The sequence below is a fragment of the Oncorhynchus mykiss genome, chromosome 2 (assembly GCF_057628025.1).
Source record: "Oncorhynchus mykiss isolate SJ-2025 chromosome 2, ASM5762802v1, whole genome shotgun sequence".
Classification (NCBI taxonomy): Eukaryota; Metazoa; Chordata; class Actinopteri; order Salmoniformes; family Salmonidae; genus Oncorhynchus; species Oncorhynchus mykiss.
In genome coordinates, this window is record NC_143023.1 from 54,336,968 (window position 1) to 54,351,309 (window position 14,342).

At 44.9% G+C, this 14,342-nt stretch overlaps 1 protein-coding gene across 1 annotated transcript in view; it reads right to left on the reverse strand.

The window, feature by feature from the left end:
* Positions 1-14,342, reverse strand: part of ambra1b (autophagy and beclin 1 regulator 1b) — a 52,563-nt gene that overhangs the window by 28,593 nt on the left and 9,628 nt on the right. Inside the window, exons 6-14 of the mRNA XM_036950722.2 lie at positions 13,405-13,471; positions 11,580-13,252; positions 9,687-9,773; positions 8,115-8,300; positions 4,239-4,420; positions 3,793-3,903; positions 3,350-3,538; positions 2,786-2,940; positions 2,143-2,282 (exon numbers count right to left, since the gene is read on the reverse strand). Coding sequence (XP_036806617.2) covers positions 2,143-2,282; positions 2,786-2,940; positions 3,350-3,538; positions 3,793-3,903; positions 4,239-4,420; positions 8,115-8,300; positions 9,687-9,773; positions 11,580-13,252; positions 13,405-13,471 — 2,790 coding nt within the window. The remainder of the gene's footprint in view (positions 1-2,142; positions 2,283-2,785; positions 2,941-3,349; positions 3,539-3,792; positions 3,904-4,238; positions 4,421-8,114; positions 8,301-9,686; positions 9,774-11,579; positions 13,253-13,404; positions 13,472-14,342) is intronic.

Below are 14,342 nucleotides of genomic sequence, written 5' to 3' on the forward strand. Positions count from 1 at the left end.
TTAAATTAGCAATTATGTCTAAAAAAAATGTTTTGCTTTGTCATTATGGGGTATAGTGTGTAGACTGATGAGGAATAAAAGCAATTTAAATCAACTTCAGAATAAGACTATCGTAACAGTGGAAAAAGTCAAGGGGTAAGAATACTTTCCAAAGGCACTGTACACTGCTGCTACTGTGTTAATTATAAATCCTGATTGCCTAGTCACTTTAAAACCTTACCCACATGTACAGTACCAGTCAAAAGTTTGGACACCTACTCATTCAAGAGTTTTTCCAAATATTTAGTATATTGTAGAATAATAGTGAAGACATCACAACTATGAAATAACACATATGGTAACAGGTAGTAACAAAAAGTGTTCAATCAAAATATGTTATATTTGACATTCTTCAAAGTAGCCACCCATTGCTTTGATGACAGCTTTGCACATTCTTGGCCTTCGCTCAACCAGCTTCACAAATGCTTTTCCAACAGTCTTGGAGTTCCCACATGCTGAGCACTTCTTGGCTGCTAAGCCGTTCACTCTGCGGTCCAACTCATCCAAAAACCATCTAAATTGGTTTAAGGTCGGGGGATTATGAAGGCCAGGTCATCTGATGCAGTACTCCATCACTCTCCTTCGTGGTCAAATAGCCCTTACACAGCCTGAAGGGTGGGATGGGTCATTGTCCTGTTGAAAAACAAATGATCGGTGGGGCTAAGCGCAAACCAGATGGGATGGCATATCGCTGCAGAATGCTGTGGTAGCCATGCTGGTTAAGTGTGCTTTGTATTAAAAAAGAAATCAATAAAATCACGGACCGTATCACCAGCAAAGCACCCCCACACCACACCTCCATTCTTCACGGTGGGAACCACACATGCGGAGATCATCCATTCACCTACTCTGCGTCTCACGAAGACCCGCGGTTGGAACCAAAAATCTCCAATTTGGACTCCAATCAGACCAAAAAGGACAGATTTCCACCGGTCTAATGTCAATTGCTCGTGTTTCTTGGTGTCCTTTAGTAGTGTAGTTTCTAGTAGTTTCTTTGCAGCAATTTGACCATGAAGGCCTGATTCAGGCAGTCTCCTCTGAACAGTTGATGTTGAGATGTGTCGGTTACATGAACTCTTTGGAGCTTTTATTTGGGCTGCAATTTCTAAAGGTTAGTAACTCTAATGAACTTGTCCTCTGCAGCAGAGGTAACTCTGGGTCTTCCTTTCCTGTGGCGGTCCTCATGAGTGCCAGTTTCATCATAGCGCTTGATGGTTTTTGCGACTGCACTTGAAGATGCTTTCAAAGTTCTTGAAATGTTCCGGATTGACTGACCTTCAAGTCTTAAAAGTATTTGAGCCGTTCTTGCCATAATATGGACTTGGTATTTTATCAAATAGGGCCATCTTCTGTATACCACCCCTACCTTGTCATAACACAACAACTGACTGGCTAAAACGCATTAAGAAGGAAATACATTCTACAAATTTGCTTTTAAACAAATTGAAATCGATTCCTGGTAACTACCTCATGAAGCTGGTTGAGAGAATGCTAAGAGTGTGCAAAGCTGTCAAGGCAAAGGGTGGCTACTAAGAAAACCCCTGGAATGAGTAGGTGTCCAAACTTTTGAGTGGTAGTGTACATACAGTATAATCTCGTACCCCTACACATTGACTCGGTACTGGAACTCCTTGTGTATAGCCTCGTTTTACTGTTTCCCAGTTTTTAAACAAATATTTTTCTTACTTTTTAACTCTGCACTGTTGGGAATGGGCTCTTAAGTAAGCATTTCACTGTAAAGTCTACACCTGTTGTATTCGACGCATGTGACCAATAACATTTTATTTTGATCTCCACTGAGGGATTCCTTCATGTAATCACAGACAATGACCTCATTACAGACCAATAATTGACCCGCTCCAATCCAGAGGCTTCCTGTTTACACTGGCTATTAGAATAATCGAATCAAGAGACCAATCAAATCCAATTCGCCGCCAGTGTTGGAGGTGGTGGTATGGAATACACTGAACTCATGATACCAGGAACACACCTTTGAACAAAAAGTGTATATTGAGGACTACAAAAACAAACAAGTCACCAATGCACCACTCCGATATCAGGTATAAGATTTACAAAATGGTCAGACAGAGGAGCACTACTCACACGGGCCTGCAGATGACCAGGTCTCCTTTGTTGGTCCCGTAGGCCAGGCCCATCCCCGGGTCTGGAAGCCATCTGGCTGAATTGATGCTGACGTGCCGCCGCTGGTCCGGAGCCATGGGGTAGACCACGTTGAACACCATCTAGGGAACAATTGGAGAACCCAGACAAACAATCATAAACGTCCAACATCACTCCAGTGTCCCTGCACATTGTAAATACGGTATTGGAACGGACCTTGTATCCTTGTATCCTTACTTATTGTGTTCATACTTCGTATGTTTTTTTTTTTAATTATCAGAATTACATTGTTATTGCATTGTTGGGTTTTGAGTTGGCAAGAAAATACATTTCACTGTACTTGTGACATTAAAACTTGAAACTAAACAAATGCACAATAAAGTGAACCCTTTGGGTATGGGTAAAAGCCATGTCAGCTAGTCGTGCTCCATAGACAAACGGGGAGGGATTACCTGGACTCATTTAATAATTTTCCAAAGGTTTCCATAATGACCACCACCCCAGTAGTATCAATCTGTGGTACTACCCTTCTCCCTCACTGTTGACCTTCACAAACATACGTTCACATGTAACCAGCGGGCTGGTCTTTTCCCTGCATTAGGGGGGGTCTCTCTGTCTGTCTCACCCTGATGGAGGTCTCTCCACCGTGGGGCTGTTGCAGCCGGAACACTTGCGCCACCATGTGGTCGGTGGAGGGATGCAGCAGGATCCTGCGGGAGGCCAAGCCCACCATCACGTAACAGCCCATGGGAGACAGGCTCACCGAGATGGCATTGGGACCTGTGGGAGGATGGAAGACAAACGTTAAGACTGACAAGGTTTGGCAAGACTCTCCTAGGATATTATTGTACTGTAGTTAAGGTTCACTATCTATAATATTCTGTTTAGTGCACCAATTTTACTAGATTCAATGTTTTAGATTCTCTAGTTCAGTTGTTTCCCAAACCTCTCCTCGACTACCTCCTACAGTTCGACTCATTTGATGTAGTCCACAACTAGCACAACCTTATTCAACAAATGAGATGATTAGGTTGACCAATTGAATCAAGTCTGCCATCACTGGATTACCTCAAATAAGTGGATTGGCCGGGGGCACTAAGAGGAGAGGTTTGGGAAACACTGCTATAGCTGTATCCTGGAGGTCAAGTCCCCGGTGGCAAGACGTCCTCTACTATGTGACAAGACTTACCAAATCTTTTGGTGTAGAGCACCTCCCCCAGGTTGTGAGGTGCCAGGGAGTACACAGCCAGGATGCCCTCGTCAGGGAAGCCCCGCTGGCTGCTGGGTATGAACACGGCCAGGAGCTGCCCGTCCGCCGAGATGTCACAACTGGCGTCGTTGTAGATCTTACAATTTGGCACCAGCACATTCACAGAGGCTGGAGGGGTGGCAACAGACATACACAAACAGGCAACCGCGCACAATGTCAAAAATACGGTCAACCTCTAAAGTAAACGCAATCAGAGCGGCAAATATAGCTGTTCAAACAATAGGAGAGCAGGGACCGGTTTAGGAGGATCTAAGGTTACAGAACTTTCAGACAGAAATGTATTGTGTAGAAATGATAAGATCGTCTGTCAGATAGAATAGGGAATTGTGTCGGCTTTGCAATGTTCTGAATGTTTTACATACCGTTGCTGATCTCAGGTAGATCGAACTTGGTGAAGTCCCACCACTGCAGCCGGTAGGTGGTGTTGGCTATGTTGCTGGCCACCGCCGACTGGCCGTCCCCGATTGAGGCACCTGAGAGAAATTTGGTCAGTGGATAGGCTATTGGATGTGAAATAGGAGTAGTGTCTACCACTATTGCAGATAACACAATACAATGGATAACATTGAGATGTATGAGAGCAATCAAGTAGTTAGTTGTTGCCCACTTGAACTGTACTGGCTTGGATATTCTATTTTACACCTTGGTTCCACCAACAAAAAATGGATGGGTAAATCAGGCCAGCGAAATACAGCAGTAGCGTGAAAAGGGCATTGCAGCGCACTCCTTTTACAGTGATCATATCCATACAGGACAATTTAACCACACTAAGCAGAGTGTACTCTAGTGAGACAATCTTGGTTAGTACCTGCTAGGACCCTGTTGACAGAGGAGTGGGTGGCCAGGCCAGGCTGTCCCCTCTCGTGGAAGATTCCAGCGTAGGGCAGGTACTCAGGCAAAAGAAACCGCCGAGGAACGAATCGCCCCAGTGAAGGCGCAGACATCCTGGCGTTGCGTGGTGTTCGGTGCCTCGTCCTGTCTCCGTTGTCACTGTTAAAAAAAACACACACACACACACACACACACACACACACACACACACACACACACACACACCAGTTATTGGGAGAAAACGAGGCTGTTGGGTGAAATGTGTGGTGAAGCTGAATGTTCAAAGTAGGATGACTGTACTCCAGGCCTGGGCAATTATTTTCCATGGAGGGCCACAGAATATATTTTTGCCATCACGGGCCAGAATCACATTATAGGATTATACATAATGTATATGACTGACAGATACATCTATCTGTGAATCATTATTAAACAATCAGCACCACGGAAATAACTCTTGTTAACGGGTATGCACAAAAACACGAGAGAGAGGGAGCTCAACATTAAATTTAAACTTCTCAATCGGTGTGAGGAGCTGATGGGCATTGACTAGAGCAGTGAAGTCAGGTATAGTTTCTGACGTCGCTATGCGCAGAATTGCTGAGAGGTGAGAGTCAGTAAGAGATGATCTGTGCCTTGACTTGTTAGATTTCATCACAGAAAATGCCTGTTCACCTACATAGGTTGACCCAAACAGTACAAACATCTCAGCATGACTCCTAATCTTTGGAGAGTTTTGTTCATAGAGATGCATAGAACCGTGTCAGTGACATTGGAGAACTATTCAAAACAGTTCCCCAATCACTGCATCAGACTGAAGATCGATAAGCTCAAGTTGCATGTCAGTGGGAGCGTTATCCACGTTGAAGGTGAAAGGAGAGGAAACCAACAGCATGTCATTTTCCGACACTTTGAAATCCTCAAAACGACGAGAAAACTCACCGTTCAAAGCGTGCAGCAGTGATGTATACTTCTCCCGCTGGTCATCTGATAGGGAACAGACTAGTAGTGTCGGAAGGTGGGTGAGATTGTTAGATTCTACTTGGCGGGTCAGGAGGAGTAATTTTCCCTTGAAGGCTTTGACAAGGCTGTACATCTGATTAGCAAAAAGGCCCTTCCCTTGTAGTTTGGAATTCAGTTCATTCATGGGGGTCAATGATGTCCACGGTGAAGGAAAAAAATCAGCCAACCATTCTCTGTCTTGCAGTTGAGGGAAATCCACATATTTTCATTTCATTTACAACAACTCTTGACTTCAGGTTCCACACCCTTTTAAGCACCTTCCCCAACCTCAGCCATCTCACGTTTGTGTGGAAGGGGAAACCTGCTTGACAGACTCTCTTCAGACAGTGAGACAAACTGCCTGTGGTTTAAGGATTTTGCTCTTATGAAGTTTACCACTTTAGTGACTGTATCCACAAGGCTCATTTTCAGAACACATTTAGAGTACCTCCTGGTGAATAATCCAATGCAGGAAAATCATTTTCTGATCTGGTTTCAGCTCAGCTACTTGACTGCACTGAAGCAAGCTCCTCTGTAATTTCAAAGTCTGGGATTATGTCTTGTAAAAATATCAACTGTGCCATGTCACCCGCATCACTGCTCTCATCCAGGGCCAAGGAGAAATAGGTGAAATCCTTTACCTTGTCTTTCAACTGTTGTTCCATATTCTCTGTGATGTTCTCAACACGCCGCACCACTGTTCGTCTTGACAGGGAAACATTTTCAAAGAGCTCTTTCTTGTCGAGGCAAAGTATTGCTGCAAAGTCAATTAAACATTCTTTAATAAAGCGGTGGGAGTTAAATCACTACACAAAGGCGAGTATTCATTGGGCTTTTAATTTGAATAACAAATACAGAGTTCCTCTGTCCAGTGTGTGTTATTTTGCCCATCTCAATCTTTTCTTTCTATTGGCCAGTCTGAGACATGGCTTTTTCTTTGCAACTCTGCCTAGAAGGCCAGCATCCCGGAGTAGCCTCTTCACTGTTGACGTTGAGACAGGTGTTTTGCGGGTATTACTTAATGAAGCTGCCAGTTGAGGACTCGTGAGGCGTCTGCTTCTCAAACTAGACACTAATGTACTTGTCCTCTTGCTCAGTTATGCACCAGGGCATCCCACTCTTTCTATTCTGGTTAGGGCCAGTATGCACTGTTCTGTGAAGGGAGTAGCACACAGCGCTGTACAAGATCTTCAATTTCTTGGCAATTTCTCACATGGAATAGTCTTCATTTCTCAGAACAAGAATAGACTGATGAGTTTCAGAAGAAAGGTCTTTGTTTCTGGCCATTTTGAGCCTGTAATCGAACCCACAAATGCTGATGATCCAGATACTCAACTAGTCTAAAGAAGGCCAGTTCTATTGCTTCTTTAAGCAGGGACAACAGTTTTCAGCTGTGATAACATAATTGCAAAAGGGTTTTCTAATGATCAATTAGCCTTTTAAAATGATAAACTTTGATTAGTTAACACAACGTGCCATTGGAACACAGGAGCGATGATTGTTGATAATGGGCCTCTGAAAGCCTATTTAGATATTCCATAAAAAAAAAAGAATATTGTTATGAATATTTTTTTAAATCAGCCGCTTCCAGCTACAATAGTAATTTACAACATTAACAATGTCTACACTGTATTTCTGATCAATTTTAAAATCAACAAAAATGTTTTGCTTTTCTTTCAAAAACAAGGACATTTCTAAGTGACCCCAAACTTTTGAACGGTAGTGTATATATAGTGTAAGTCCACACACATCACACACCATTGGTTGTGTAGATCCACAAAAAAATGTTTTCTAAAAGGATGGCTTGGGACATCTCCTTATCCAATCCTCCACTTATCTCAACAGAAAAAAAACAAAAATTGGACAACCTCTACGGGATGGGTGTCCCTTAACCGGGACGGTTGTTGCTAACGTGCGCTAATGTGACAAGAATGACGTACACAACAGCCAACTTTCCGGGACATAGACCTGGGCAAAAAGCTTAAATTCTTGTTAATTTAACTGCAGTGTCCAATTAACAGTAGCTATTACAGTGAAAAAAATACCATGCTATTGTTTGAGGAGAGCACTAAACATTTTTTTATTTTTATACATTCACCTCTGAAGGTAAATAATGTACTTTGTGCAATCTTGCTCTGATTTGTCATCCTGAGGGTCCCAGAGATAAAATGTAGCATTGTTATGTTTGATAAAAAATGTATTTTATGTTCAAATGTAGGAACTTGGGTCTACAGTTTGACCGCACTGCTGTTTCTGGCTCCATACCCACCCCGCCCAGCCATCTAGATTTGTGAAAGTTAGTGTATAAGCTAATGATCCATCATGTATGACATTCCCTGGGAGAGTGTAAACTTTCATTTTTTATAACCATAGTATTTTTGTATGTTCTCTGTAGTTATGTACTTGAAAATGTATCTATTGACCAATTCGGCACATTTCGGCAAACTCCTTGCAGACTTGATAATGATAATGTAACAGTAATGTCATTCTTCACTGGATCAGTCTGAAACGTTGCACACCCTGCTGTCATCTGGTGGTCAACATCTAAATTACACCTAGACTCCTATCCCAAAGTATGGCCTGTCCCTTGCATTTTTTTGTATTATCTTTTACCAGATCTAATATGTTATATTCTCCTACATTCATTTCACATTTCCACAAACTTGAAAGTGTTTCCTTTCAAAATGGTATCAAGAACATGCATATCCTTGCTTCAGGTCCTGAGCTACAGGCAGTTAGATATGGGTTTGTCATTTTAGGCGAAATTTAAAAAAAAGGGTAAGATCCTTAAGATTTTTTTAAGAGTAACTAATATCCCATTAAGGGGCCAGGATGGTTTGCACCAACTCACTCTAGCTCTTCAAAGTCCACATCGCTGTTCTCCATTGCGGCCGAGGGGTTGCCGGCCGGGCTGTCCGAAGAGGAGGAGAGGGTCCTCAGGCGGTTCTGCTGGTAGCGCAGCGAACGCTGGCGGATACTGTCCCGCCTCGACAGGTACTGGATCATTCTCTGCGCGTAGTACGCAGCCGGGGACAACCTGCAGGAGAAACAACGGCAGAGGGAGGAGTTCAATGGGGGGGGGGGGGGGGGGGTTTACAGCTCTAGGGTTCATACTATACTGAACAAAACGCAACATGAAACAATTTCAAAGATTTTACTGACTTACAATTCATATATGGAAATCAGTCAATTGAAATAAAATAACTAGGTCCTAATCTATGGATTTCACATGACTGGGAATACAGATATCTGTTGGACAGATACCTTAACATTTAAAAAAAAAAAAGGTAGGGACATGGATATGCAAACCAGTCAGTATCTGGTGTGACCACCATTTGCCTCATGCACCTCAACATCTCCTTCGCATAGAGTTGATCAGGCTGTTGATTGTGGCCTGTGGAATGTTGTCCTGTGTGAAGTTGCTGGATATTGGTGGGAACTGGAACACGCTGGCGTACACGTCGATCCAGAGCATCCCAAATATGCTCAAAGAGTGACATGTCTGAGTATGCAGGCCATAGAAGAACGGACATTTTCAGCTTCCAGGAATTGTGGTGATAGCGGCGAATGAATGGCACGGCAATGGGCCTCAGGAGCTTGTCAAGGTATCTCTGTGCATTAAAATTGCCAGCGATAAAAAGTAATTGTGTTAGTTGTCCATAGCTTATGCCTGCCCATACCATATAACACTATCACGGAGCACTCTGTTTACAACGTTGACATCAGCAAACCGCTCACCCATACGACGCCATACACGTGGGTTGTGAGGCCGGTTGGACATCCTGCTTATTCTCTAAAACAATGTTGGAGGCGGCTTATGGTAGAGAAATTAACATTCAATTCTTTGGCAACAGCTCTGGTAGACATTCCTGCAGTCAGCATGCCAATTACACACTCCCTCAAAACTTGCAACATTGTGGCATTGTGTGACAAAACTGCACATTTCTGAGTGGCCTTTTATTGTCCCTAGCACAAGGTGCACCTGTGTAATGATCATGCCGTTTAAATCAGATTCTTGATATGCCACACCTGTCAAGTGGATGTATTATCTTAGCAAAGGAGAAATGCTCACTAACAGGGATGTAAACAAGATTTAAGAGAAATAAGGTTTGTGTGTACGGAAGATTTCTGGGATCTTTTATTTCAGCTCATGAAACCAACACTACTTGTTCCGTTTATATATTTTTCAGTGTAGGTTGGCAAAGTTACATGAACTTTCTCAGAAGTTTAAGAAATCCTCTAACTTGTATGTTCTGTTAAACCAGTGAACTTTTGGGAAAATATCTGGGATTTTCTCAACCTTACTTTAAACTGTCAACTTTGTTCGACAGAACCTCTAAGAAAACGGTGCACCTGGAGGGGTTTTATCCTGTCAAACACAGTACAAGTTCATTAGAGGTAAGATTGGTTTGGGGGCTGGTACCTGGCAGGGTCTGGGTAGATGGGGTGGTCTCTGGATCCTCCCATGTCGTAGCGGGAGAGAGAGAGGAGGGAGGACTCCAACAGCCTCCTGTGAACAAACACACCAAACAATGGATCAGCGTTTAAATCTCCTCTACAAAAGGGAGTCCATTTGTTTTAAACAACTATTTGGATAATATACAGTACCAGTCAAAAGTTAGGACATTCAAGGGTTTCTTTATTTTTTACTATTTTCTACATTGTAGAATAGTGAAGACATCCAAATAATAAAATAACACATACGAATAATGAAGTAACCAAAACAAAGTGTTAAAAATATATTTTATGAGATTCTTCAAAGCAGCCACCCTTAGCCTTGACAGATTTGCACACTCTTGGCATTCTCTCAACCAGTTTCATGAGGAATGCTTTCCAACAGTCTTGAAGGAGTTTCCACATATGCTGATCACTTGTTGGCTGCTTTTCCTTCACTTTGCGGTCCAAATCATCCCAAACCACCTCAATTGGGTTGAGGTCGGGTGATTGTGTAGGCCAGATCATCTGATACAGCACTACATCACTATCTTTCTTGGTCAAATAGCTCTTACACAGCCTGGAGGTGTGTTGGGTCATTTTCCTGTTGAAATACAAATGATAGTCCCACTAAACGCAAACCAGATGGGATGGCGTATCGCTGCAGAATGCTGTGGTAGCTTTGCAGGTTAAGTGTGCTTTGAACTCTAAATAAATCAAAGACAGTGTCGCCAGCAAAGCACCCCCACACCATCACACCTCCTCCTCCATGCTTCACAGTGGGAACTACACATGTAGAGATCATTGGTTCACCTACTCTGCGTCTCACAAAGACACGGAGGTTGGAACCCAAAATCTCAAATGTGGACTCGACAGACCAAAGGACAGATTTCCACCGGTCTAATGTCCATTGCTCGTGTTTCTTGGCTCAAGCAAGTCTCTTCTTATTGGTGTCCTTTAGTAGTGGTTTCTTAGCAGCAATTCGACCATGAAGGCCTGATTCACCCAGTCTCCTCAACAGTTGATGTTGAGATAGGTCTGTTTCTTGAACTCTGTTCAAGCATTTATTTGGGCTGCAATTTCTGAGTTAACTCTAATGAACTTATCCTTTGCAGCAGAGGTAACTGAGTTTTCCTTTCCTGTGGCGGTCCTCATGAGAGCCAGTTTCATCATAGCGCTTGTTGGTTTTTGCGACTGCACTTGAAGGTGCTTTCAAAGTTCTTGAAATGTTCCGGATTGACTGACCTTCAAGTCTTAAAAGTATTTGAGCCGATCTTGCCATAATATGGACTTAGTATTTTATCAAATAGGGCCATCTTCTGTATACCACCCCTAACTTGTCATAACACAACTAATTGGCTCAAATGCATTAATGAAAGAATTAACAAGGCACACCTGTTAATTGTAATGCATTCCAGGTGACTACCTCATGAAGCAGGCTGAGAGAATACCAAGAGTGTTCAAAGCTGTCAAGGCAAAGGGTGGCTACTTTGAAGAATCTCAAAAATATAAACACTTTTTTGGTTACTACATGATTCCATATGTTATTTAAATAGTTTTCACTTATTATTCAACAATGTAGAAAACAGTAAAAATAAAGAATAACCTTGGAATGAGTAGGAAATACTGAGAAAAGCAGACCAGTAGTTACTTGCTGTAATGTTCTTAAGTCAGAGAAGATCACTAGCTAAAGTAAGCCGAGTTGTGTTCAGTAGATAAAACTGAAGAAAACGGTTTGAAACAGCGAGGAACGATCCAAGCTCGTTCAATAAGAAACGTTCATTTTAAAACATATTGCTACGGTGTGCACTACTGAGCACGACCCTGGACTGAGCAGAAAACACCACTGTAGATACTACCAAGGACTTTCTCATAACTCTACCTCCTCAGAGAGTCCTCGTCTGGGTTTTCCACAGGCATTTCCTGGCTTAAGGCCTCTGGCGGTGCGTCGGCAACGGTGGAGCGGCTGGAGGCGGCCTGACGGTAGACGCGCTCCCACTGGCCCGTCTCCTGGTTGTACACCAGGCCCACCGTCTGCTCACCGGGCTGGGCAGTGGACGACGCAATGGTGGGGAAGGGCATGGCCGCACCATGAGGGCCTGGGGAGGGCTGCCGCTCGCTGGGTTCCGGGGGCTGGGTTACCCTCCTCTCCCTCTCTGGTGGCTGGGGTTGGGGCTCCCGCCTCTGTGGTGACACATGGGTCTCTTCATAGGCAGGGCTGGTCGGCTGCTGCCAGGGAGAGCTGGAGCCCTCCTGGGTGGAGACAGCGGAGGTGGATGAGGCTGGGCTGGTGCGCTCCCAGCGTTGGGAGTCGTGGTTGAAGGTGAGCAAGTTGTGGCAGGCCCGGCAGCGGTTCAGTTGGCCCCGAGAGGAGTGAGCCGCATTGGAGGGAGGGGGGTTGTTCTCGGCTGGGGTTGGTGGGAGTGGCTGGGGCTGATAGTGGGAGGAGGAAGGCCTGGGTCTCTCCGGATCCATGTTGTTGTTGAGCAGCTCCTGCGTCTGCTCCTGGCCGCCCTCCCCTCCCCCAACGCCCCCCAGGGGCGACTCCAGGTCCTGCATGCGGTCAAACTCCATGAAGTAGCGGCTCAGGTTGCACTGGAGCACGTTGCGGAACGAGGTTGGGTTGCTGCGTGTGCCGTCCCAGAAAGGGTGGTGCCCGCTGCTGGTGCCCGCCCCTCCACCACCTCGCTGATTGGCCACGGGGCCAGAGCCCGGTTCAGAGCTTGACTGCGTGGGGAAACCCCGTCCCTCTGTGGCGGAAGTGTAGACAGGGGACTGGGAGGAGCCGTCCTGTTGCCGGAGCACTGACAGCAGGCTGACGGAGGACGAGCTGGTTCGGGGGGGCAGCATCCCACCCCCGACACCACCCATACCACCTACCCCGCTCACCCCACCTTCACTCCCTCCAGTTCTGCTCTCTGAGCCTCTCATGTTCAGCAGGCTGCGTGTCCAATCGGGTCCGGGCAGTGGGCGGGAGAGGGGTGGGTGGCTGGTGGGTGGTGGCTGAGGCTGCTGGCTCAGGGGCGGGCTGGCCACGTGGGCGGTAGGCACGGCACGGTGCAAGGAGCTGCCGGCGCTATAGTAGACCGTTGTGAAGGCAGAGGGCCGCTGTTGGGCCCCACTGGGCTCTGAAGGCTGTCGGGGCTCCGTACGGGCTGAGGAAAAGGTGGAGGCATGGGGGGCCGGCTGAGGGTGCTCAGGGAGGACCACAGGCCTGGAGGAAGGCCCCTCGCCCAGAGAGGGGCTGCGGTTGGCTGTGCAGCGGCTGCATAGGCACACCATGCCCAGGTGCTGAGTGCAGCCTGGGAAGGGCAGTCCACGGTCCTGAGAGGCTGGGTACTGGCCCAAAGGCATGCTGGGGGGCTCGCCGCTGCTCTCCCCGCCAGGGCGGGACGCATCCCCCCCGGCCTGCGCTCCCGAGGAGCGCGAGGAAAGGATGTGCAGGAAGTTGTGGAGGATGGGCGTGCGGCGTACAGGCTGGGAGGGCAGGAAGGAGCGCTGGCGGAAGTGGGGCATCTCTACGCTGTCCATGGGGACCTCTGAGTCATCATCATTCTACAGGACATAATATGTTAGATATGAGGGTAGACATGTTGAATGTTTTAGCGTACAGTCATGTTTAAAAGGCTTTGAGAAGATTTCATTTCTAGACAGAAAACTGTATACGGTATAGTGCAATTTTGTTGTGATAGGAGAAAAGAACTCACCTGCTGGTTGGAGGGGTTCACAGTAGCAGTCAGAAGATTGTGCCCCAAAGGATCAAATCTCACCAACCTAAAAGAGAAAACAGCAGAGCTTTCCATCAACTCAAATATATTATAATCATAGTAATATCATATTATAATGACACAACATTTACGCTACTGTGAAATTGTTCCATGTGAAAAATACAAATAGTTTCAACAATATTTTTTCCTGAAATCCAAATTATAGGAGGAAGGGAGGACCATCCTACTCAGTGAAAGTATATATATATATATATATATAAATAAATAAATAAATAAATAAATAAATAAATGTTATCGTTTAGGTAAACTAAACTAAATATATTCAAATCACCAAATACCAGATTTTTTTTTTTTTTAACTGTTTTTTGGTCTAGCAGGACAGCCATTTTTTCCATTCTACTCTGGCTACATCGACTTCAATACAAAACCTAGGAGGCTCGTGCTCCTCACCCCCTTCCATAGACCTACATGGTAATTATGACGACTTCCGGAGGACCTCAAACCAATCAAAGTTTAGCAGTATGACTAACATGTCCATCCAATCAAAGGATCAGTGAATTAAACTAGTACTAGGTGTGTGATTTTGAAGCTTAGTGAGTTGAGACAGTTTATAGTTGAGCGTTTTGGATTATTCCATTCAACTTTTGTGCATCTAGACCCGTCTTTTCAATGCGATCTTCATATTCTGATAGCAGAAGTTGCATTTAAGTCAAGTGTAGACTAGGTTTTCCAATGCCTCTCAAAGAAGGGCACTTATTGGTAAATGGGTAAAAATAAATTGAATATCCCTTTGAGCATGGTGAAGTTATTAACTACACTTTGGATGGTGAATTAATACACCTAGTCACTACAAAGATACAGGCGTCCTTCCTAACTCAGTTGCCGGAGAGGAAGGAAACCTCTCAGGGATTTCACCA